Source organism: Coptis chinensis, unplaced genomic scaffold, assembly GCF_015680905.1.
Source record: "Coptis chinensis isolate HL-2020 unplaced genomic scaffold, ASM1568090v1 utg1029_pilon_pilon, whole genome shotgun sequence".
NCBI lineage: Eukaryota > Viridiplantae > Streptophyta > Magnoliopsida > Ranunculales > Ranunculaceae > Coptis > Coptis chinensis.
Genome location: NW_028238094.1, coordinates 424,905 through 449,809, shown reverse-complemented (window position 1 = coordinate 449,809; position 24,905 = coordinate 424,905). Strand labels below are relative to the sequence as shown.

Sequence of the window (24,905 nt, the reverse complement as noted above, 5' to 3'; positions counted from 1 at the left end):
TATAGTGTTTTGCACAACGTTTATATAGCGTTTTGCACAACTTATATAGTATTGTATATAAACTGTCCCAAGAACAAGTTAATAAGCATAAATTAAAAAATTATTCAAGACACTATATAAACTACCCCACGAACATAGCCGTTGTTGTCCGTTTAAAAGAAAGTCTGGTATATATATAAAGTTTTTTAAATGGAAGTGTACATCAGTGAAAAGTTCTTGTTCTTTTCTTTTAACATTAATCGTTATATATTCCCAGCTTAAACTGGGCCCAAAATTCGAGTTGAAGTTGTTTCTGTGTAACTCCCTTACTCTAATCACATTTCAAAGTTAATTGTAGAAAGAGAATACTATGCGTGATCAAGATATTCCATTGCACGTCTACCGTGAGGTCACACTTCCAAGGTTGCACCAACCAAAAATGATTTTTTTTTTTTAAATGAAAAAAATCAATTAATACATAGCAAAATGATCATTCAAATCAGTCTGGACTCTACTATACAATTTAAACTCATATTGCAGCATCTTCTAGTATAATCAAATGGTTATATATACAATATTGTTCTTTTTCTCAAGTCATCTGTGACACCCGAAATACAAGTTTGCTAACTGAAAATCGTTATGTACGTCAATCCCTACCGTGAAGAAAGCTCCCTTCAGTTCAAAAATGGACCTTTTGCAATCATTATATCCCAGGATTGGGATTGTTCCCAGCAAGGATAAGTGAGATTTCCAACCCACGGCTGAATGCCTGGTTGAACATGAGTCTCGTCTGGAATGTTGACACGAAAGGGAACCATGAGAACAAGGCAATGGGTATAAAAATAATCATACCCATTCCAGCATCATATAAACGGGCAATTGAACGAACAGATTTCCACAACCCTAGCTGCTTCATCAAAGGCTTCCAAGCAGAAGCAATCTGAATCACAAAACCATTTCATGTTAGTTGCTGCAATCGGAGACTAAAACTGCCCTGTTATCTTATTAAGAGAAAAACCTTTTCACAGTAATAGAATGTCACCCACGTGATTTAAATAAAGGAGACAGGATGAAGTTGCTAGGTGAGCATGCCCATGTGCAAGTGTTTTACTGGTACAAGGTCGTTGGTGTTTATAGTTTCAATAGTGTTTGAAATAATTTATTTTATGTGCACAATTCACAAAGAGTCCACAGGTTTCATTGGAACGTTCTCGTGGAGACCATCCAATCAATACCTAATTCGTTGGAAACCAATGTTTCTACTTGCAGTTATTATCGTTTGAAACAATGGGACATGATAGATACTATGCATTTTGTTAGGGGCAAATCTGGCCCAAAGGACATGTGAACACCCGCCGGACCAAATTTTAAAACTCGACCTTCTCAGTGAAGATATTTAGAAGTCTTCTAGTGCGCACAGCACACTCGTCCTGCTTAAAACTCAACAATTCTAAGTTGCCATTTATCAAGCATGTAACCTGAGGCAGCAAACCTTTAATAATACAAAAAGATTAAATAATACTCTTTTGATAAGGCTCAGGAAACTCACACAGAGAATTCCCCACCCAGTTGGTACAAATGCCAGGATGCTAGCAAAGACGTCTGGCACAGATAGTTCCGTGAATAAAATTGCAGCAACTAAACCAGCTATTGCTAGCATGAATGAAAGGCCTTGTATAAATCGCAAAATCAGCTGGAAATTAACAGATATCTTCTGGCTAAAGGTGAACACCTGAAGAGTCGTTGTAAAGGAGACGATCACAATAAGAAATGAGGGCAATCTATTTGAACAGGGGTATACTATTTGATCTAAAGCTCTCCCATACCTTGAAGAGAATTATCAATACTGCCAGAACACCCCAAGACACGCCATAGACCTACAAGTAAAAGCAATTAAAACACTTTTCTTCTATGTCAGTAAAATATTCAAATGCTATATTATTATTCCCTATTTAGGGTAGAATTGGCCCTCATGCAAGTATTAAGACTTGAGAATGTTTAAGAGATTTATCCAGCATTTAATATATAGTTTGTGTAAAAATCCTGGAAAAACAACAGTAATATTGTAACAACCGAACACAAAAGTGAAAAAATGGGTAATTTTCATGGGGTAGATTTTAAAGAATGGAACGCCACACTGATAATCATATTCTTTCATAGGTATGAAACTCGAGGAAAGTAACATTGATTTCAGAAAAAAAACAATTTTGATTTCCTTCACTCGGACCAGGTGGGCAACTTTTGCTTCCCTCTTCGTTTTTCTTCTTCTCTCCTCTCTCTTATTTTCCAGGAATCTTGGTTCATTGAACCATTTCCATGTTTGTATACATAATCCAGACTCCAGAGTTACGCTCTCAAACAAGTACATCCTCTGTCTGTCTTTGACATACCATTTTGTCGAGGAAAATGAAGAATTCATGGGAAATCAAACATTTTCTATATTAGATGTTTTTCAGTGCAGGAAGAGTTTACATGGCCTTTCTGCTTGGACATGAAAATATTTGTAATTGGTAACCCCATGTCCCCATTGCTGATAAAAATTTCTCATTTTAATAAATAATGGAATTTCTCGACAAGAAAATTTATTTCTCTTGAAAACTTCAATGGTCTCTGAATGCCTTGAACTTGTGTGTTCTTTTTCTAATCCTTGCTACAATGTTTTGTAGTCTACTCTCCAATCCTAACTCCTGACTATCCAACGTACAGGTGTTAAAACTATCAAAAAAAAAAAAAAAAAAGAAGAAGAAGAAGAAGAAGAGGAAGAATGTTGGCTTTGTTTGGAAACTGAACATTTCGTGATTAGGCTTATTGCTGGCTCTTTACTTAGATGAATAACCCAGTTACTGTCTGAAGAAATTACCGTTAATGAGGTATCATTTCCGGATGCATGTAGCTTGTAAACAACACCAAACTGAAAGATAAAAAATCTTAAGCTGAGAATAGTTTCCACTAGCCTCCCCCCAAATGTCTGTATATGGGCCTGCAAAATAGATAATTTGCTTAAATCATAAACAAACTGCAAAACACATCTTAGAGCTAACGATTCTAATAAATCAGATCATCCTTCAAGGTTGTAACATCTGTTTTGCATCACTGAGACAAACTATGAAGGAACTTTAAAGGGAAAAAAAAATAGAAATAAAGAAAGGCATCCAAATTTTCAAGCAGAGAAAGTAAATATTCACACTGCATATGACAAAGGAGGGGTCAAACATCCCAGGAAAGGAAGAAAAATTCCTGTGACACATGCAACACACTAAAGGTATTATTACCAATTCCTCGTCCCACCAAGCTTCCCAGCTTTCCTCTCCCTTAACTCCAATTCCACCTCTGTACAAAAGCCAATTTGTCCACTCTTTGAAGTCCTCAACCGTCCTGGAAGGAACATTCATCATGTCGTTCACTTTTACCATAAAAAATAAACTGCATTGAAATGGACACTAGGAAAGAATGCTTACTTCTGCCACTCAAAACAAGATGGATTGAACAAATAGGGAGCAAACAGCCAAGAAAGTGCCATGAACCAACTGCTAATGCTAAGGAGGATATAGGACACTGCACCACCTTCATCATATCCATATGCAAGGTACACCACCAACAGTAGCACGACTTCCAATCTATAAAAAAAAATGAAAATAATTAAACAAAATCCAGATCTAATGCATGCAGTAATAATAAGGAAAAATCAAGTACAAACCCCTTAACAAAATGACTACGGGAGTAAAGTCTGTAATTCTCTGAGAACTTTATATGCCGGACGACAAATCCCCTCCCAGTTGCTTGATACTGTTAAAGAGAAAACAATAAAATGGAAGAAAAAGTACATATAATTATCTCTTTGTTCTATATTTATATAAAAGCAGAGAATACAGGATGAAACTTTGATAACTTGCCCTTGCACCACCATGCAGAATTGTACGACCAAAGTAGTGAGTCCTTGTGCCAAGAGAGAATGTAAAAAAGACAGAACAAAGCTGAAGCTGCATTGTGATAAAATTGACTACAGCCTGCACAGTGGATCATTCGACACTGTCATTGATAAATCCAAATGCCATTAAAAGGTAACATCACTTGACCATTAGAAGGTGGACATGAATATGAAGATATAAAAGGCTTATAAAGAAACTCATTACAAGCCAAGTATCATTTAGATCTATTTTGATTCAGTGAGGTCCTTAAATACTTCAAGGACATCTTTTCATATCCCTTTGAGATTAAGAAAACATAGCTTTGTCGCCGATGGAAAGACATAACATTTGTTCAGAAATTGTGGAAAGCATAGCCATGGTTTTTGTTAAGAAAGCATAGCTGTCTCCAAAGGAAAGAATAGCCATGGCTTTTGTTTGGTTGATGTACAATTCCCCTAGATGCTAGCACTACACCTTCCCAAAAATTAATTTTCCAATTATACACAGGTTTATTTGGTTTCAGACCATTTAAGGGTATGATGAGCCAGAATCTTTCCATACATCAAGTGGGCAATATCTGTCCGAGCCTTTCTAATGTTTATCTCAGTCACTACATTTACATCAGTTCGCTATGTCTTGTCCAGGCTCTTCATTCACATTATTAGATTGGAAGAACATTGAGTCCTACGTAGTCAAATATTAACTGAATGATCAGATCCAAACTTTTCCACTTTGCGTTTGGAACATCAATTCAACTTTCTTTAGTGTAATCTCTTAAAAAATAAAAGGACAGAATTTCGTTCCTGCCTCATACAGCCTCATTCAGGTCCTTAATTCATATTCCTAGATGTACGGACTTGGCATTTTTCTGTTCTCTTCTTCATCTTTTGTATGGCAAGACAACTTCTTCAACGGCTTCTTGTCTTATCAGTAAATTTCCCTTTTTGATCTCCTTCATACAACAACTTATTTCTAAACAACCTGATAGAATTAAGATACTTATGGATGGAACATAGCAAAGACCACAGTTTCAGTGTAAGAGCATATACCCTTAGAAATCCCTGCTCCAGAATGAAGCCCAGAACCATTGGGACTGCACTAAAGATGCCAATCTGAAATAGAAACTGTGTGTTGAGGGCAGCACTCAAAGCGGAGTTCTGCAATATATCAGCTTTCTCCATAATAGATTCACCAACTCCCGAGAGTGCCTAGAACAAGACTGTGCATCAGTTTGAGAAGGTGGAGAAAGTAATTAAGTGATTTCACTCCACTTCCTAATCTGAGTGTCTATGAACAATAAGGAAGCACATTATACGGACAAGTCTATGTACAGTAAGAAGCTCCAACCAATTTGATACACTTCATTCAAGTTGCATAAGCAAAGAAAGATGTAGACAGATATGTCCTACTCACCAAATACGTCTTCCCATAAAGAAATACATATACAGTCAACACAGTTAGCTGCAAAACAAACAAAATAAATTAAGAGGTCAATGGAAAAAGATTATGGAGCAGATAAAATTTTGGTGGAAGTCTTGATCATAAAATATGCCTCACTAAGTTTGATAAACAGCGACTCTACCAAGACAGTATGAGATTAACCCAATCAAACACAACAGAAACTCAATTTGTTATAATTTGTTTTATCTTCATCAGTTTCACAATAATTGAAATCAGTTTCAGATATTTTTAATAAGTGATATCAGGTCCAAGGAATCAAATCTTATCTTCTAGGTACCATATTAGTAGGGGTATGCAAAAAACCGAGAGAACCAACTGAACCGACCAAACCGGACCAAACAGAGCGGTTTCGGTCGGTTCTTTTTTATTAATTGGTTCGGTTCGGTTTGAAAATATTAGAAACAGACCACGTCGGTTCGGTTCGGATTTCGGTTTTCAAAAATTAAAACTCGTAATATCCGACCTGAACCGCTCTTTAGTTAGGTAAAATTTTTGACCATTAGATGCCGCCTTAGCCATCAGATCTTGGGATAAAACACAAATGCAATCCCTACATTCTCCAATTCTCATTCTCAGCCGTGCTAACACCTCCCCCTCCCTCCCAACTCTTCCCCCTACTCCCTCCCCCAACTGGTTTCCCCTCATTTCTTCTCACCTCTCCATCCAAATCTCTCTCTCTCCTCTAAGAGAACACCCATCTAAGTTCTCGCTCACCCTCTAACAAAAATTAACACCAACAAGAACACATCAAAGATATTTGGAGTGAGTTCTTAATTGTCTTGAAGAAATATGCATTGTTCTTTGGGTTTTAAGTTGGAACCGTTAAATTTTGAGTGTTAAAATCTAAGAATAAGAGCATCTCTAGGTGGTGGTAGTATCACCTCCAAATTTGAAGGCGAAATTCAAAGAAATTGGACGCAAATTTTGACCAACTCTAGGTGGTTGCAAATATCGGACACAAATCTGTACGGTCTACCACGCGCGTAGGGCAGGGATCAGGTCGGGTTCAGATATACCCGAACCCGAATAGTTTCATAATATTTGAACCCGAACCTGAATAAAACCGAGATTTAATATCCGAATCTGACCTGAACCCGACCAAACCGATCGGATAACACTAAAAATTCAAAAAAAACCCATAAATTATATCCGAACCCGAACCCAACATACTCAAATCCGAACCGAATAAATAAACGGATATGAAAATACACCCTAACCCGATGTATTCATTAATCGGGTTGGGTCGGATTCATGTCTACCCGACCCGATTCCCTGCCCTAACCACACATGCCATTAGTAATGTTGCACGCCAGTACTATTGTCACCCCAAGTTAAAAAAAATTAAAAAAAATAAAAAATAAACCACGCGACATTCCCAATGTCGCGTCAAATTGAAAAAGTAAAAAAAAAATAACCCACCGCCAATGTCGCAGTGTGCTGGTCAAAGTCAAAAAAAAAGTTTGGGCAACATTAGGAGTGGCGGCAAGAACATTACATTACATCGCGTGCATCAAGATCCAAGATCTGCATCCGAAATCCCAAATTTGCTTCTACGGATGCAGCTAGATAGGTGATACAACCGAATTTGCTTCCACCTAGAGTTGGATTTCCGCGAAATTCCGAGTTTTGAAGCAAATTGGGAGGTAATACTACCACCTAGAGATGCTCTAAGGAAGAAAGATGAGCAGTAATTTTTTATTTTTTTTTTTTCAAATTTCTTCTTTGATTTGACATTTTCTATTTGAAATTTTGTAGATTTGAGAAATCAACCGATCCAAACCAGAATTTCGGATCGGTTTGCAGCACTTCCCTGTTCGGGTTCGGTTTGCATAACTGTGAAACCGAGCAGGTCTGTTCGGTGGTCGTTTCCGGTCAAAACCAACACATGCACACCCCTTCTATTAGCACTAGTGCACTACTATAGTTATTCCCTTTCCTACATACCAACTCGGGGTCACCATGAGGTCATGGGTTCAGGTCCAGGTTCTCCACCAAATAAACAAGAAAAAGCAGATTGCAACTCAATAGGAAAATAATAAATAAGAAATACCCGAGGTAACCCACTTGAAATGAAGCTCAAGTAGATAAGGTGAATGTAGCATACCATGGTACAGAAATAGAAACCAACTGTGGTATAGTAGAATGACATCATTCGAAAGAAATCGAAGAGCTGCCCAAGTCTGTAAATATCCCTACTAAGAACTTGTTCACCATTGCCACCAGCAACTTTACCCTCAAATACAGCAATTTGATTGAGTCCAACATCGCGTCCTTTTCCAACCTGTCGATAGTAATTATCAAGCTTCTCATCTTGTACGTGAATCAAATGGTGACACCCAGCTTTACCTGAATATACTCGTGATGGGTAACATTGCCTTGCCGTAAAGTAGAGTTGAACCCTGCATTCAATTAACTGAATCGATAAAACCCGAAGATGTCTAAGGGATAGCATACAGGATTCGTTTCCATGTACCAAAGCTGAACAAGGAACCTCTTACGAGAGGTCTACAATAGAAAGATAAATAAGAAAGAACAATTCAAGGACAATACTAGAATCAGTAATTGAATGGACTTAGCACAATAAAGGTTGGGAACAGCAGCTATGATAACAAAGACTAAATCCTTGTTTCTCTGTTTCCTATCACCTTTTCAACAATGACCACAATAAACAGCGCAGCAAGGTTAGGTGTCGCAGGTTTACTTAACACAACAAACCAAAAGGCACTCTTTTTAAGTCCACAATTTTGCTTGGATTCGTTTACAATGTGGCTATAATGTGGCTACAGTGAATGTGGCTCTATCCCTCATATATATATATACTAGGGTGTGCCCATGCCTACAGCCCGCGAGACCTACGGCGATACCAGATAACTCGTCGCGCCTTCGGCGCAAGGCGTACGCGCGCCTTTGGCGCGTAATAACTTATCGCACCTTCAACGCAAGACTAGCCCAATTGTCCATTATCCATAAGCTCAATAGCATCAATTGGGCCAACCAATTGTGCAGTACCATGTCAAATTTGAAGGCCCAATAGTTTATAAATCCAGCCGCAATTGTTGACTTTTGGCTGATTTTTAGATAGATCTCATGGTATTTATTGCACTTAACAAAATTGCACAAACCCTTCAAAGACTTGGATATGCCAAGTCATATTTTGGTGAGAATGATTATCTACCATTGGATGGGGCTTTTTGGCCCCACACTTCCCTATTTTGTTAGATATATATATATATATATGAGGAATAGAGGCACATTCTTATGCGCACATTATAACTACATTGTAAATTAATCCAAGCAAAATCATGGACTTAAAAGTTGAATTAAGGACTGATTTTTTGTAGATATGATCTCCTCACTATAGAGAACTTGCTCACAAAAATTCAGCTTATTCAAAGAAGTTTAACATTAGAACATGCTCATAAAACTTTTAGACCGTTAGATGAAAAGTTCAAAAATGAACCCAAATGAACATTAATTTTTACATGGTTAAGACATATCCAAATATTATGATTTTTTGTGAGAATGATCTTCATGGTGGGGAGATCATCTCCACAAAAAACTAGACCTTAATTCATTTGTATGTCGAAAATGTGGCTATAATGTGCGCATAATGAATGTGCCTCTATCCCTCCCATATCCCCTATATATATACACTAAAGTGATACAAGGCTGCATACTCATTTTCTCTCTTTTCTCTCCAAACTTCTTCTCCATTAACAACAATGCAATTTTACTATTACTAAAAAAAGACACATACTTCCTGAATGTATTCAAATGATGTGTCATGTCATGTATGTATGAAATTATCAAGCTAAACTTATCTTTTGATGCACAATACACAAAGCAGCTAACAAGTTATATATATCTCCCAAAAAAAAAGGACAGTGAATGAGAGTGTGACATTCAAATCACATATCCAGTATTTAACTACATGGCTCAATAATTTTAAATGTAATTCTTTTCGGGGGGAAAAAATGAATGAAATACACAGGAAGAAATAGTTCTCAACAAGAAAATAAATTTTCCATAATAAGATCTCAGTAAGAAAAACACTTTACCTGCATAAATATCTTCACTAATGTTTATAATACGGGAGGCCTTGCTGATGCCACCTCTGGTTATGTGAAAAACCCTATCAAAAACATCTGGATGCCCATAATGCATGCGAACCCTAAATTGAAAATTATTTCATGTCAATGAACTTCTGAAAATTAGCAGACCCCATTAAGAAAGGTAACTATATAATGAAAACACCAACTTACTTGAGAGGATTCGCCAATACACGCTGACCCAAAGTCACAAAACTTGTTTCCTGGTTGGACATGAATGAAGCTAAAGAAGACACACTGCAATGTATTATAAAACAGCGTTCAATATGTGATCACACATAAACACAGAAAGAGACTGAAGTAAAAATGAATATAAATAAATTAAGATGAAGAATCATATTGGCACACCTGCCAGTAAAGACGTGTTCTCTGACGCCGAGAATTGTTGGAGGACGAAGACCATGATCACGATAGAACTCCTCGAGAAGATTTCTCATCTTTAAGGCTTCCTCAAAGTAATTATCCTATAATAATAATAATAATAATAACTGGTTAAACCACAACGTTCGTACTTTTATTTACTGAACCACATTACCGACTATGAATCGTTAAGTCTTTTAAGTTCTAACTTTTTTGCAACATAAGACGCAAGAATTTAGAAAGAAAATGGTGAGACATAGGAAACCACACTACTAATTTGAAGGTTACAAAAGATCATGTAACCCAAAAATGCATTTACACACCCAAACATATGATTATCGAAACTTAAACCCTAAACAACAGGTGTTAAAGAGGTACAACCTCAGATGAATGCTTAATTACATCATAAAATAAATGTGTTTCCAAAGGTCGTCATCTTCATAACCAGACCACCATATTTTCTTCAGTAAACCAATATTAGTTTCGTACTTTCTTACAATGAACATTTAATTTAGTTCCAAGTACGTTACTTATGGAACTTCACAAACTGGCAGTTTGTATGTCTCAAGCATTGCTAGTCTTAAGATCTTAGCAATGTCCATACAATTTAAGTAACTAAGAAAATAAAATAGACACATGATAACGCTAACCTGATTCATATCAATCGTCTGAATTGCATTTCCACGTGTAAAGATAATGGCATGATTCTGGTTTTCAGGTTTTCCTTCACCAATTTTTGGATTTCCAGGCAATTTTATGGAGTATATTTCCTGAAACATTCATTTAAAAAAATCAACATTAGTGGCTACCATAATGTTAGAAGGTTACGAAAGATCACGCAAGCCAAAAATGAATGTATATGTACTTAGTATTATTGGCTTTGACTATTTTGGTGATCTTAATGATTACCACCAAACAACACTAGTTTCTTGATGGATATTTCAAATACAAAGTAAATGGAATTATGAACAAAAGAAAATTAGTTCCCTATGCAGATGACACTATCGGGAGACACACACCACCCACCCAACCCCCCCAAAAAAATACATATTAAATAAAAATAATAACATAATAATAATAATAATAATTTTTCTTCTTTAAAGAAAACGTCCCCACCTACAGAAGGTTTCTTACGCCATTAATTTTTTTTTCCATTTGTACCCCTTGCCAAACACCAGTATTACAACCCATGCCATTTTTTTTTTTATCTTTCTTGTCTTTTCAAAGGGTAAAATGGTAATTTCACTGTTATGTCATTGTTTTTTGTCAAATATATGGGCATCAGTGGGCCTTTGTGTCTGGAGAAAGTCAGAAAGGTACACATGTAGGGGTATAATAGTAATTTCACATCTATAAATTAACAAAAAAGAGTATAAAAATTTGGGAATGTTAACGTGGAGGAGACACGTGCAAAGAGGCTAGTAATAATAATAAAAGCAAGAAGTTGCTCTCTGTATGGCATTCAAAACTGTAGGTGGGACTGGAGAAGACCCAAGGATGCATCCCAAGCACACGATCACCAGCAGAAGTAAATGTAAGAAAATTCTACTACCCTTTAACATAAATTTTTACCGACAACTCAATATAACATATAACTATTAACTATTAAGAGGCCTGTCACAATGTAAAAAGAATATAGTACTAAAATTTCCGCATGCAATAAATGGCCATGAGTTACTTCTTGAGTCCAATGATCCCAAGTTCCCAACTCTAACCCTATATGACATTTAACTCATCCTGAGAATATTCAATGGCATTTAAGTCCAATGATCCCAAGTTAAACCCCCTATATGACATTTAAAAATGGATTCAATGGCATTTAAGACAGTGCGCTAAACCCACAGGCAAAAGTCACAAGCACTCACGTGCATAGACACACATGAACAAATGGAAAAAAAAAAAAAAAAAAAGGGCCCAACTATGAGCAGTATATAGATATATACTAGTGGGCATTACTGTGCCTAAGTTGTCGTTTACTGCAATTGACAACCGAACATCCATGCCAACATGTTTACTTCCTGTTTTCTAGTGTTTGATATTGTGTATATAGAGAGCTTTAAAATTACAAAACCTGTATTCAGTGTGACTAAATATATAGGCTTTCTCTTAAATGGACATGTTCGTCGGAAGCTTATAGAGTCTTCATAAGCTTATATAGTATCATCCCAAAACCTTCTAGTTTATGGCTTATTAACTTGTTTAACGGACGACACTGTATAAGCTTATGAAGACACTATATAAGCTTTCGACGAACATGTCCGTCGTTAAAGCTTTCGATGGACATGTCCATTTAAGAGAAAGCCTATATATATATATATATAGGCCGGATCTTAGAAGTACATACTTATTTTAAGTTAAAATAAGTACCTAAGTAAAACTTCACCTAGAAAATGAATTCAAACTTAATTTTTTGTGAATATCATTTACTCACCATAAACATCATCTCTACAAAATTTCAACTCATTTGAAAATCTCTAACTTAGGCAAAAAATGATTGCAAAAATATTATTTTCTGGATTGTTAGATTTCTTTTTAAAGATGACAACAATTTTTAGCAAAGTTAGAGGTTTCCAAATGAGCTCAAATTTTGTGGAGATGATCTTTATGGTATGTAGGTAATACCCACAAAAAATTAGAGTTGAATTCATTTTCTAGGCGATGTTTTACTTACGCTTTAAAATAAGTATGTACTTCTAAGATCGGGCCTGTATATATATATCAAGCCCAAGTCTTTAGTAAATTGTTATTATCGATTCTATTTAATTTGTTTTAGTTGATCCACGTGTCATTCGACTATTGGTTTGTTTTGTTGTCAAACAAACCCCAGGTTACAAATAAGGGCTTACAGTAGATTTTAAGGTTAGTCGATTTGTCATTAATAAAAAGTGTAAGCTGAGGCTTTTAGGGTTTATTTGCCTTTCCCCTTATTGTAATTTAGGGTTCTATCTATTGAATTGATGTTGTTTAATTCCGTCGATGGGATCACATCATTAAAGTTAGTGCAATTTAACAAAAAAAATGTGTTCACTAGATTTGTAAGGTGCACAAAATTCCATGCTTCTACGAATATCAGAATAATTATAAAGACTTCCAAAATATACAAAGGGTGGCAAGAAGACCTTATCTTTCCCATTGACATCAGCCTTCACTAGTTTCGAGTAGAACTCCTTTTGAACTTTACCATCCTTTAGAGTCTCGACTTCATCAATAAAAGCAACTCTGAGAGCTTCATGCCTATTGAAGCAAATCGCTAAAATTAAATAATAGACTCTTGAAACTATCTGTTTCATTTTAAAGCATAACTAGCATAGCAAGCATGTGCATTAGAGAATAGAAAGTCTTGATAATAGAAGACGATACTGACTGTTGCATTAGTAATGCGATGTCTGCCGCCTCTGCTTTTTGTTCTTCCTTCTGTTTCCCATAAATTTGGCATGTAACCACATATGTAAATTTCAGATCTGCTTGAGCTCGAGATTCAGGTGACAGCTCAAAGCCTTCAGTTTCAGTTGAATCAATTCCAGAGAGACTAGCCTCCACATCTGGATCATAGACAAATATCAGTTGTTGAAACACAAATTAAACAACAGTACATCGAAATTAAATGTTCCAACCTCCAGAAGTAACCCTTTCCAAATAGCTCTGAAGCATAAGCGCCTTTCTATAATACATCATTCCACGAACTGCAACACCCAGTAAGTTATAAGTATGGGTGGAAACCAATAACTTCAAACCACATAGTATTGACATGTGTCAGAATAAATTTCAGAAGCACATGGAAACTGAAGAAGCTGCTCATTAATGGAAAGTTAGCCTAAAAAATTCTCACATAAAAAAAATCCAGGTAAATTTGAAATGAAGCATCTGAAATCCAAGCAATTGCAAAAACAACAGAAATTCATATTCTGAGAAAACAATATAACCAAAAGTTAATGTCATGCTTTCACATTTCTAAGAAGCTGATGCAATTACTAAAGGCACAATTCCATTCAAATTTAAAAAGAATCTTTTGAATTTCTTTTAGAAAGGAAGAAACTAAAACTGGACTATCAGAGGCAGCTAGAACCCGAAAGTTTGGAATAAAAGTAATATAAGTTCATCCAACTAAAAGCTAAATTTTTTGGCTTTACAACAAAGAAAAAATAAAAAAGAGGCGAGGCTATTGTAGAGGAAGGAAATCCGCTTTTGTTATAGAAAGCAACACATAAATTAGAGAACCATTTGAAGACATCAACAGTAACAGGGGAGAGAGAGAGAGCAGCGGCAAGAGCCAAGACTTACCAGTTCGAGCTAAAGTTTGGCCACGATAGGAAGCCCAAAAGCGAAGTTCCAGGATATCATTAGGACTGTCAAAAAGTTCCACTTCAAGTGAATTCTCATCTCTCCCAATTCTAGCAAGAAAGTTCTTCCATTCATCTGTTATACAGCATTACAAATGGCATTACGAAGTAAAACATCAAGAAAACAAGTTACCAGAGATGATCTAAAATACACCGCCATCAAATTACTACTTACCTAGATGGCAGTGCAAGCACAAAAAGAATGTAAGATATAAATAAACATAGTTCCAGACAGGTGTGTTATTTAAATAAATTAGAGATCTGTTACAAGAGATTAACTAAATTCAATATCTAAAACAAAGGTTAGACACATTCAAAAATAGAGGAGAATAGAACTCGATAGAACAGGCTGGGTTTGATGCCATGAAAGGATGGATACTTCATTAATATACAATATTTGTGTGCCTTAAAGACTCCAACGCATAATCTTGAGTGATTTCCCTATGAAACAAATAGGAGAGGCCTTCAATAATAACAGAAGGTCCAGGAGAAATCAAGTGTACATGGGGATACCCTCCAAAATTATATGGTCACACATAAATGAAGATTTATTAGATGCTACTCTGATACATGGTTGACGGGTTAAAAGACAAAGGCAGACTTTTGGTGGATATGATAATTAAATATCAGAACTAATGATAAGACAAGAAATGGAAGTTATATATGAAGACGTTGGCGGCGAGAGAGATTATTTGCTTAGTTTACACCCACACATAAAATCTATATAAAAAACATTATCACTGCATATTTTTTGCTTTTCTACTTGAAACTTGTGCATGTGTAGTGTCGCAGACAAAATAAATTAACAGTGATTAGTCCATTTAGGCACAAGAATAAGACTTCTTTGTAGAAAGCTCTCGTAATGCACACAATTGAATATAAATACCTGGATATATCTTTTGGAGGTAAAACAGTATAGATATTCCATCTTCGTTTTTCTTCAGGAGGTCGGCCATACTATAAAGTACAATCTCCGAATAATATGGCGTAAAGACACTGCAAAGTGACAACAGAAAAGACTCATACTTCTGAGTAACTCTACTAAGCACATCAATAAGCAAGTAGACATATGAAGAAGAAAGAGAATAGATCACCTGAAGGACAACATCTCACGAACAGGTTTAGCTATGGGCATCTCCATGAAAAGGGAATTCGTGAAGAACTCTAGTCTACGTCTTGCCTCTAGGTTTCTCGGTATACTTGCAGCTGAGTCTTTGATAGTTAAGAGTGAATGCAATCTCTTAACCTGTGCTCTCTGCATTTTGATGGGATTTAACTTCGGTGCATAATAGAATTGTAAACATCTAACATAAAAAGGAAAAGGGAAATTACAATATACCAATTCAGCATCCCGGGGCCACTTCAACTCGGAAAAGAGACGGCCGTCAGTCCTTGCTTTCAATAAAGTATTCCATGTTTCATAATGTTCTCTGAGAATATTTAATACGACACAAAGATTGGTTGTGAGAGAAAGAGAGAAAGGGGAGCATGCGCAGGGTGTTAATACAAAGTAACAAGCCACTGTACCTCAGATTGACAGAGAAAAAATCATGCCTCATAACATCATACAGGTCTTGAAGAGCTTTCACTGCTCCCTTCGCCAATTCAGATGATTCAGACTCTTTCTGTTATAATTCAAATTCTCGTTGAGATAGTCAATATATGAATGTCAACAACTTATAACAATTATTAACTTCCAAGGTGAACGGCCAATCACCTTGCTAAGGCTATAGTTTGGGGACAAGGGAGAGAACGCAATACACGTATCTTTGAGAAAAAAGGCAAAGGAGTTGCATAGGATTTTGATGGACATCAAGCAAAAATTGTATGCTTGGTCAAGAGGTGTCTCTCGTCTAAGGGATTTAAGATTCTTAGACTCTAGGTGTATCGTGATATAAAAATCATTAGTGGGTGGGCAACACAAACATGATACCCAGGTGACAATGTACGGATAAAATAAATAAAGAAATAAGCCAGTACACAGAAAGTAGTGCCAAATTGCATGAAATCACAAGGGATGGATAATTGATATGTAGATGTACTATAATAGTCGGGATGTATTCTAGTGATTCTTAGCATCTTGCTAACAAGAGAGTACCTCTGAACAATGTAATACTAATTTGAAATGAAAAGTGCAATTAAGGAATCCCAAGAAAAAGTACAAGCAATGTAAGCAGAACAATTAGAGTGTGTTTAATAGTTCTCATGTGTCGACACCATATACTTAATAAGATGCTATACAAGAAAGATATAAGGAGAAAACGACCAACAAATATAATAAAACAAACAATGAAAGCTATTCACTGGAAACAATCAACTATACTAACCAGTATCCCAGTCAAGGCAATGACTCTAGAAATAACTAGTGGTAGTTTGTTTAGTTGGAAGTCAACATGGATAGTCTTCTTCACTACACTTCCTTGAATATCTTCATATATCCTCTCTACCCTATTAGATTATCATAACAAAAAGAAAAATAAGCTTCATTAAGTAGTAAAATTGCAACTCTCGCAATTAATCATGAGGTCCACACCACAACCCTACGAGCCATGGTCAAAAACCGATACTTACCACATCCTTCCCTCTTCATCCAGTATTTCTGTTAAGATGAATTTAATAGTGTGGTAGCACTCCTCAACCGCGTACTTCATGTAATCATCTCTTGAAATCCTTTCCCACAGTTCATCTTGCGAGTCTCTGCTTTCTACTGCGATATCTTTAGCCATATATATCTAGTGTAAACAGTACAAGCGGAAATTAAATACTTCATTAAGAAACTGCAAGATTAGGTTGAAGTACTATAGTAATGTTGTGGACTGAAGGAACAAAAAAACTTGAAAGAAAGCAAGAGATGTTTACCTTGCTACCAAGAAGAAATAAGGGCCATTGAACCAGAGGAAGATTTCCAGAATTGTTTGGCATACTAAGCAACTCCATCTCCCTGGAGCGAGAGAGGGTATTCAATCAGAAGAATCACAATGAGTAAAGAAGAATCAAAGCATCTAGTCAAGTATTATTAATGTCCTTACGAATTAGTAATGTAATCTTCTTCACGAAGATTCCTTATCAGTTCATTCCAGAAGGGCGAAAAATGAGCAGCATCAGCTTTGTTCTTCTCAACAACCTTCAGTTGTAAGCATGATAAGTTTTCAAATAATTGTATTAAGATAAAACATGGATTAACAATAAATGGGGAAAGAAATGACTTAAAAACAAAACAATGCAAGCTGGTTATAAAGTTGACGATCGTAATTTTCAACTGATCTGCTTACTAAAACACATACAAAAATATAAATTAAATATTTATATTAAATAAATAAAAAGAACTTCTATTCTACTAGACACAACACGTTCTCAGTTTAGAGTTGGTGCAACTTATGTTTCTTACTTTTTGTACGCAGACCCAACCACACACCTCTTAAAGATGTAGTGGACAGTTTCAACATCCATCTTATCTTGTAGCCCCCCGGGCAAGCTACCTTGACATCTTATTTTGACACCTTATCTTGACATCCAAAACCTAAAAGTGGACACACACATTGAGCTAACGGTTGATTTTTAGTAGAGAAGATCTCCCTACCATGGATACTCCACCAAAACTCGTCTCAATTGAATATGTCTAGCCTTATCAAAAAGAGTGCTAAAATTGTGGACCGTTGGATAAATATCAAACTTGAATGATGATCTCCATTGTATGGAGAACATATTTTCAAAAAAAAACAGCCCTTAGTTCATTGTGTAGGTTGTGGATGACACGGTGACCCTATAGAGAGAGAGAGAGAGAGGGTATTCATCAATATAAATTGGAAACATCAAGAAGATTTCATATGGACTATCAGCAAGAAGCTAAATCTACACAAACAGCAGCCCACCCAACTACCCCAGCCTGCCCTAGTAAAAAGAATTTACATGTACACCATGGTTACAGTAATATCCCACCCCAAGAAAAACCCAATTACAACAAAATACCTACAAAGGTTAATCCCCCACCCCATATTTGGATTACCTACAATTTTATAATTGAGCACGCTTATTCCTGATCCAGGTTTTCACGAAGTATTTTTTAGATCCAATTTTGTTTCCCTGATTAGTCCAATTTCCTTTTTCCCAACTCTGCCTCTAGCCCATAACTTTCTTAGGTACTAGATTCAAATCCTACATAATCCTCGACAACACTATTTTCATTGCTTTATAATTTATATTGCAAGACAAATGGGAGCCCTAAGAGAAAATTGCATAAAACCTGATTAGTAAATTTTCACTGTTTTGGTCATCTTAGGGGTCCAAAGGCCGCAAGTCAACCAGAATGTCAAATAAACTCATTGATGCTATTTTGTCAGGCTAAGTACAAAAGTCTACACTCGTAAGCTGGATACAGTATCAAATGTCTAACCTGATTGGAGCCCTGGGGGAAAGTCCTGCAAGACAAAACTCAAATCAAATTGGGATGATCGTATGACAAAACCATACACAAAATTTAGTTAGAATAATTTGTTTTATCGAAAAAGGAACTGAGCTAGATAAAAACAAATGATTAGTACCTTTGTGAAAGAGGGACATGGAGAGTGTCCATAAAAGCACTAGGAAACTTCTCAAAAAGTTGGTGGACAGCCTCCAATGACCTAATCTGAAGAACAAAGAATTAGTTGGAAAATATTAAAGGATTCTTCGTCAAACGATCACATTCCTTGAAAAAAAATTCACCAACAAATTGGATGCCCCAGGAAGTTGTACAAAAAAGTGAAGTTCAACGCTCAATCTTGAAATTTTAGTTTAATTACTAATGATGTAATGCATAAAGAGGAACCAGACTACCATGAAGAAACAAATACCTCGCCCAAGCGATCTCTAGCCCCAAGTAAGAAACCAACAACTGATGATATCAGGGTGTAGAAGACTTGAGGATCCAACAGGTAGATCTGAAAAATTAAGTATATGAGCTCATAAAAGTCTGACAATATTCAAAGTATGGTTTGAAACATTTGCCATAAATCATTGCCTCTTAATAACAACTTCAATGTACTTTGGTTGATCAGAGGTCTGATTTTCCTTTGCTTGGAAGTGTGGTAGGAGCTTAAGGAAATCAAAACTTCATACCATAACCTTTGTACTTGTATCGTAGGATATCTTCATCCTATAACTCATTTTCATTTTCTCTGTAATATGGGGGAGTAGGTGTGGTGTCCGGTGGCGGTGTCCCACACTCCCACCACCCTAAAATCTATGTGCATTTGTTTCTTTTAAGTTGTGACGTGGACAATCAAATGACTAATATTGGATGAATTTGGCCAGTCAACAAATGCTGCTGTGAGAATTGAATAAAGAAGGACCGGGATTTGTACTCCTTTTGAGAAATTGGTCCATTAGCCGTTTCGGGACTGCTCATTATGGGCCGGAGGCCTGGGCATCCATTAGTTGATAATATAAATCAAGTTTACCCATTAAATAATATTTAAAATTAATAAATGAAAATATCATACTTACACAAATTACTGGTGCCCATAAGCTAGCTATTGTCAAAGCATTATGGTTATCTGCGGCAAAAAATAGCATCATTATCAGAGTCGTTCAAGCTAAACATGCCATTTAACACGCACACAATCAACGGGAATCCATAACAGCACATAACAGCCATGCTTATCCAAACAATGAGTATATCCTACACCGTTAAGGAATATGATGATGGCGTGTAGAGACTACCATATTGATATAAAGTTCAGGATGAGCAAGGGGGCTTTCAGGAACAGCATGTAGCTTTCAAGTCGTTTCTTCACTGCTTTATTGGGGTGAACCTATTTTGAAACTTCACGTTTTAATAAAGAAAAAAGAGTCACGTTTTAATAGAGGATTCCTCCTAAATTAGAACCTTCCCATTCTTTTCTCTATTTTGAAGTTTCGTTATAACAGGGAGAAAAGATTCCCGTTTCAATAGGAACAAAAAAAATCCTGTTTTAATAGGAGGGGTGAACCTAAATTGCAACTTCCCGTTTTAATAGGAAAAAGTGGTCCCATGTTAGTAGGAGTAATAAAGATTCATGTTTTATAAGGTGACGACGTGAATTTTTGATAGAGCTTGAAAATTACTTTAGGGATGAGCTTTAATTATAATATGTTGATTGGGATAAAGACTAGCAAATCAATGTATAAATCCTGGGGCTACTCCACTCATCACCAATTGGTTTTGAGTTGGATGTCGATCTCTAATAATATTAATGAAATACCTTTTAATCAATAAAATAAAAATAAAAAATAAAAGACAAAAACCTTGCGTGCTAGCTAACAAAAAGCTAAGCCTTACACTTCACAGATCTAGCCCCGCATAACACAACTTCGGGGAATTCCAATTTTAGGCTAACATCATCCTCATCAGCTAAGCAAACTTTTTTTTTGGTAGCGTTTATACATATCAGAAACAGGAAAATGACTTTATTTAGACCCCAAGGGTGGGGGGGCTCAAGCATCGAAAGAAAAGTTTTTCCCACGAAAATGTTTCTTAGACAGATCAAACGCAGTCAAAAACAAGAAGAAGGCAGTATTTTCATCAGACAATCTCCTAATATTGACAAAATTATTTATACTGACAAAATTATAGCAAAGATAAAAAAATCAGTTCAAGTCCATAAGCTATTTAAAAGAAAAGACATTGATATGTCGAAAATGAGAAAGAGGGGGCCAAGCAGGTCGTGTGCTTACTTTTAGATACAAAATCATGCCATGAATATCTTATTCCATTGAGATTTACTATGATTTGTGTCGGTTCCACCAACGGCTTAATCTGCATCAAGCACAAAAGAAATCATTTAGATATCACACAAATGAAAATTTTACATTAAAAATAGTGGAGTTTACCATGAGAAAGTAAGCAAATGAAAACTTGCAGCCCAAAACAACAAGCCAAAAGAGCATATATCTGCATCAGTAACAACATTAACAAGCATTCACAGTATCATTAAGTATAGTGAAAGAGATAAAGAACATTACACGGACGGAACAGAACCTAAATGATCTTTTAGGGTCGTTGAAAAAAAAATTCCCAAAGCAGGTTAACATTCTTTTTGTTTTTTACTTTTTTGGTGAAGATCGCTGAAGACTTTGATCCTCAGATTGCCAAGAGCGTGACCAAGGAGATCTGCTCATTGTTTCTCTTCTTTTGGATTTAATACAATTTAAACTGAAATGACTATTAAGCTCTAGCCCTCACTTACAGACACTTGGTAGATTTTTCTATTTTTGATAAGTTAAAAATAATTATATTGATATAATAGCCATCCCAGGTAAACCTGGTCATGGCCCAGGCCCGACAAAAAGAAAAGGAAAAAGGAAACAAAAACAAAACAAATCAAAGGAAAAGAAAACTAAAAGTCCGATTACTAAGACCTATCAGGCCCAACAGACCCAAATAGCTATACAACCCACGGTGGCAACACCACTTCAAACCTACACCCTACACTACTCGTCATCCTTCTCTGCCCCAACCTTCTCAGAGCAGATGAAGTCGAGATGATCCTTAGAATCATCTTCATCTTCAGAGTCCAAAGAATGTAGATTTCATAAGCAGTCCTGCATACATACGCGCAATACACGTGTACACACATACAAATATTGTGTGTGTCGAAGGATTGGGGGGCATAAGTTTTCTTTTATTCCTAATCACAAAAAATAAAAAATAAAAACATTTACAATCCCATTGATAGTTTTTCTCCAACGTATTTAGAATTTCTTTTAATCGGTAAAAAACGTATCTAGATTAGTTACAATCATATAACCAAATGCAAATACAACAGCTTACTTGATGAAATCACCAGTCCTCTCATACATTCCACGTCCAAGGTAGTGGCGCTCCTTCAAAATTAAGTTGAAAGCACCATTACTAAACAATTCATATCCTATATGAGACACTATCTTATTTTACTCCCTCTTTTAAAGTACACATGGAGAAGAAGCTGAAGCTTAGTTGCACATGACTATTTAATAACATCTACAGCAAAAGCAAAAGCAGTTCCAAAATTCTAATTTCATAAAAAGACGAATTGAAGGATTTATGCAATTCAATTCTGAGTTAAGCCATTTCAGTTCAAGTTTCAGTATGGTCGAAGTGTGGAAATTGGAAAAAGCTTGCTTATAAGTAATCAAGATCGAGAAAAGGCTGAAAAACTAGTAGAAGTGTAAAATTATCCAACATAACTCCATCTGACCTCATCTAATGAGTCAACCAAAGGCTATGTCTATGCATGTCGTATAGTGAAACATATAATTACAATTGTTTTTTCTCAACATGCAATGAAATTGGTTGTGCCTACATACAGGGAAAAGGATGAGGGGAAAGAGTTCTTTTGACGTATTTTGTTTGTTTTATCTTTGTATTTATGTTATATAGGAAGGCAACATAAGGGTTAAATGGAAAAAAAAAAAACGAACCTGATGCATCCACTTAAAAAAACGGATTACAGGCGACCGATCACATTGATTAGTCATCCTGTGGCATGCTGGTATCCGCATCAGAAAACTAACCAAAAGTTGGACACCAGCATATATACCTATAACAAAGTAATATATCTTGAAAATAGCTGAATTTCGATTTGGTTTACTTTCCTCCTGAAGAGCTCTCCTGAAAGGTGAAGATATACTTGCACGATTAGCTCAACAATGATAACATTTAGGCAAAGACTTGGAAGCAATTTCACTGACACCAGAGCAGAACTTACACGTAAAGATATGATATGGCAACAGAGGCTATGGTAAACCAAAGAAATCGAAGAAATATTCGAGAAACAGCTACTTGTCGCGTAGTAGAATATGCACCATACATCATCAGAATGTCGAGCACGCCTAAATTATACAAATATCACTACAAGAGGTCTAAAGCAGTGATAAAATAAATAGAAAGTTATTATAATGTAGACCTAGGTCGAATCAATATACAGAAGTGGATATGAAACCTACTCTCGAAAAATTTCATTATAACAAAGGTTGGACCAAGACTGAGAACTTCTCGTAAAGTCTTTGAGTTCAACTGTCCCTTGTTGAAAGCAATGATAGTTAGCCCCTGGATAAAAAGGAAAACAAGATTTCTTCAGTATGTTATCTGGACCAACCAACCAACCATTCATTTTTTTTTTTATTGTTCTATTTTATCAATAAAGTTCAATAAAAAGGAAAACAATGTTTTTCCATTATGTTTACTGCGCCAACTACTGCCCCAAATACTATCTAGATTTAGAGACCGTTTGGCAACACCAGAAAAAGTTACTTTTTACGCTAATTTAGGGTCAAGAAAATAAACAAAGTATGGCCTAACACTCAAAATTGCTAGTTTGCAGCAAAAAAGTAACTTCGGAGAAAGAAAAATAATAATAACATTTTGCTTTTAGAAACTCGACTAAAAAAAACTAGGCTCTTTCTCTCACTCATTTATTGTAAATTCTAGGTGACCTAGAAAATCTGGCATGCAATCGGAATAGATTTCTTTCTCCTCAATCCCGATCTCCTCCTCATTCTATCATAGTTATCATAGATAACTAGTGGATGAAGAACTCATCTTCATCATGTCTTCTCATGGTTCAACAAGGATTCTCTTGGGTTCTCTTTGTACAATCTAAAAACCTCCTTCTTCCTGATTTTAGTTAACTATGTTCTTGGATCTTGGAGACTTGTATGGTCAACTCGTATTTCATATTTGCTAGTGCTAGAATACAACTATTTTGCAATTTCCATTATTGCGCAAACATAAAATTTAACTATCATTAAATTAGATCTTCTGCCATTAAAGGAGCTTCACCTATTTTGACTTCTAATCTTTGTGTTGCCAAACTAACTTTTTGTATCTTTTTAACTTTTAAGTTGTCACGTAACCATACAAACTTTGATTTACTTTTTCACTTGTTGTATGAGTAGAAGTCAAGTGACTTCTGGTTGCCAAATGGGCTCTTAATACGATTTCCTAGAGTAGATATGCGAAAACTGGGTAAGTATATAGATGAATATGTATTCATGATGCCAAAGCATAATTCACAGAATAAGTAGGCTGAGAACAGTGAACTATATACAGATAAGAAAAGAGAGCTCTTGAGATGCAACTCAAACCTGGAACATCATAAAAAGAAATATCCACAGACGGTGGAAACTATGGTAAAGATGGAGAAAAGTTCGGTGCTCGACAAAAGATGTCTTCCCACGATGCTGACTGCCACCACATGCAAGAAAATCCTGCGGAAATGGAATAGTCTTGAGATGCACACACACACAATTAGGAATAAAATTTATTAAACATGCAAGACAAGCAAAAAAGTCAGTCCAAGAATTAGTATAGTAGTATCAAATGACAATATATGTCATCTGTTCACAGATATAGCAAACAGATAAAGAACTCAGATTTAATCATTTTAAGATCTAAATATAGGCATGGAACCAAAATTAGTTAAGGCCAACCCTTAACATCGGAGCTTATCCTTTTCATTCACTTTTCCCTATTAAGTGCGTCAATCACAGATGTAACATAAGCAACAACTTTGAATTTACATTGCATTAAATGAGTTCCCATATTAAATTATATCGTTATATCGGCATCACACACTGCTCGATGCCTAGATGATAAGTTGGGCAAAGAACATAAAAACAAGTTTCAAGACATTCAGAATAGAACGTAGAAAATAAGTTTAACATAGCTATAGACAGTGGCGGAGCCAGGATTATATGAGAGGGTAAGCACGAAGCATGGTCAAAAAAATTCATTCTAGCTAGCCAATTTT

The 24,905-nt window shown here is 35.9% G+C and overlaps 1 protein-coding gene across 1 annotated transcript in view; it reads right to left on the bottom strand.

The window, feature by feature from the left end:
• Window positions 1-403: 403 nt before the first annotated feature.
• GSL10 (glucan synthase-like 10) overlaps window positions 404-24,905 on the bottom strand; it is a 32,186-nt gene continuing 7,684 nt past the window's right edge. Inside the window, exons 13-51 of the mRNA XM_086586410.1 lie at window positions 24,241-24,363; window positions 23,101-23,203; window positions 22,863-22,986; window positions 22,576-22,765; window positions 21,947-21,999; window positions 21,007-21,067; window positions 20,851-20,932; window positions 19,642-19,691; window positions 18,990-19,076; window positions 18,699-18,784; window positions 18,551-18,575; window positions 17,187-17,281; window positions 17,017-17,098; window positions 16,729-16,889; window positions 16,485-16,605; window positions 15,685-15,782; window positions 15,497-15,587; window positions 15,252-15,412; window positions 15,044-15,153; window positions 14,099-14,233; window positions 13,432-13,500; window positions 13,182-13,359; window positions 12,937-13,051; window positions 10,468-10,587; window positions 9,806-9,921; window positions 9,611-9,694; window positions 9,407-9,519; window positions 7,695-7,747; window positions 7,453-7,629; window positions 5,301-5,348; window positions 4,937-5,095; window positions 3,873-3,986; window positions 3,677-3,765; window positions 3,438-3,596; window positions 3,252-3,354; window positions 2,840-2,959; window positions 1,806-1,856; window positions 1,529-1,711; window positions 404-919 (exon numbers count right to left, since the gene is read on the bottom strand). Coding sequence (XP_086442536.1) covers window positions 683-919; window positions 1,529-1,711; window positions 1,806-1,856; window positions 2,840-2,959; window positions 3,252-3,354; window positions 3,438-3,596; window positions 3,677-3,765; window positions 3,873-3,986; window positions 4,937-5,095; window positions 5,301-5,348; window positions 7,453-7,629; window positions 7,695-7,747; window positions 9,407-9,519; window positions 9,611-9,694; window positions 9,806-9,921; window positions 10,468-10,587; window positions 12,937-13,051; window positions 13,182-13,359; window positions 13,432-13,500; window positions 14,099-14,233; window positions 15,044-15,153; window positions 15,252-15,412; window positions 15,497-15,587; window positions 15,685-15,782; window positions 16,485-16,605; window positions 16,729-16,889; window positions 17,017-17,098; window positions 17,187-17,281; window positions 18,551-18,575; window positions 18,699-18,784; window positions 18,990-19,076; window positions 19,642-19,691; window positions 20,851-20,932; window positions 21,007-21,067; window positions 21,947-21,999; window positions 22,576-22,765; window positions 22,863-22,986; window positions 23,101-23,203; window positions 24,241-24,363 — 4,326 coding nt within the window. The 3' untranslated portion in view covers window positions 404-682. The remainder of the gene's footprint in view (window positions 920-1,528; window positions 1,712-1,805; window positions 1,857-2,839; window positions 2,960-3,251; window positions 3,355-3,437; window positions 3,597-3,676; window positions 3,766-3,872; window positions 3,987-4,936; window positions 5,096-5,300; window positions 5,349-7,452; window positions 7,630-7,694; window positions 7,748-9,406; window positions 9,520-9,610; window positions 9,695-9,805; window positions 9,922-10,467; window positions 10,588-12,936; window positions 13,052-13,181; window positions 13,360-13,431; window positions 13,501-14,098; window positions 14,234-15,043; window positions 15,154-15,251; window positions 15,413-15,496; window positions 15,588-15,684; window positions 15,783-16,484; window positions 16,606-16,728; window positions 16,890-17,016; window positions 17,099-17,186; window positions 17,282-18,550; window positions 18,576-18,698; window positions 18,785-18,989; window positions 19,077-19,641; window positions 19,692-20,850; window positions 20,933-21,006; window positions 21,068-21,946; window positions 22,000-22,575; window positions 22,766-22,862; window positions 22,987-23,100; window positions 23,204-24,240; window positions 24,364-24,905) is intronic.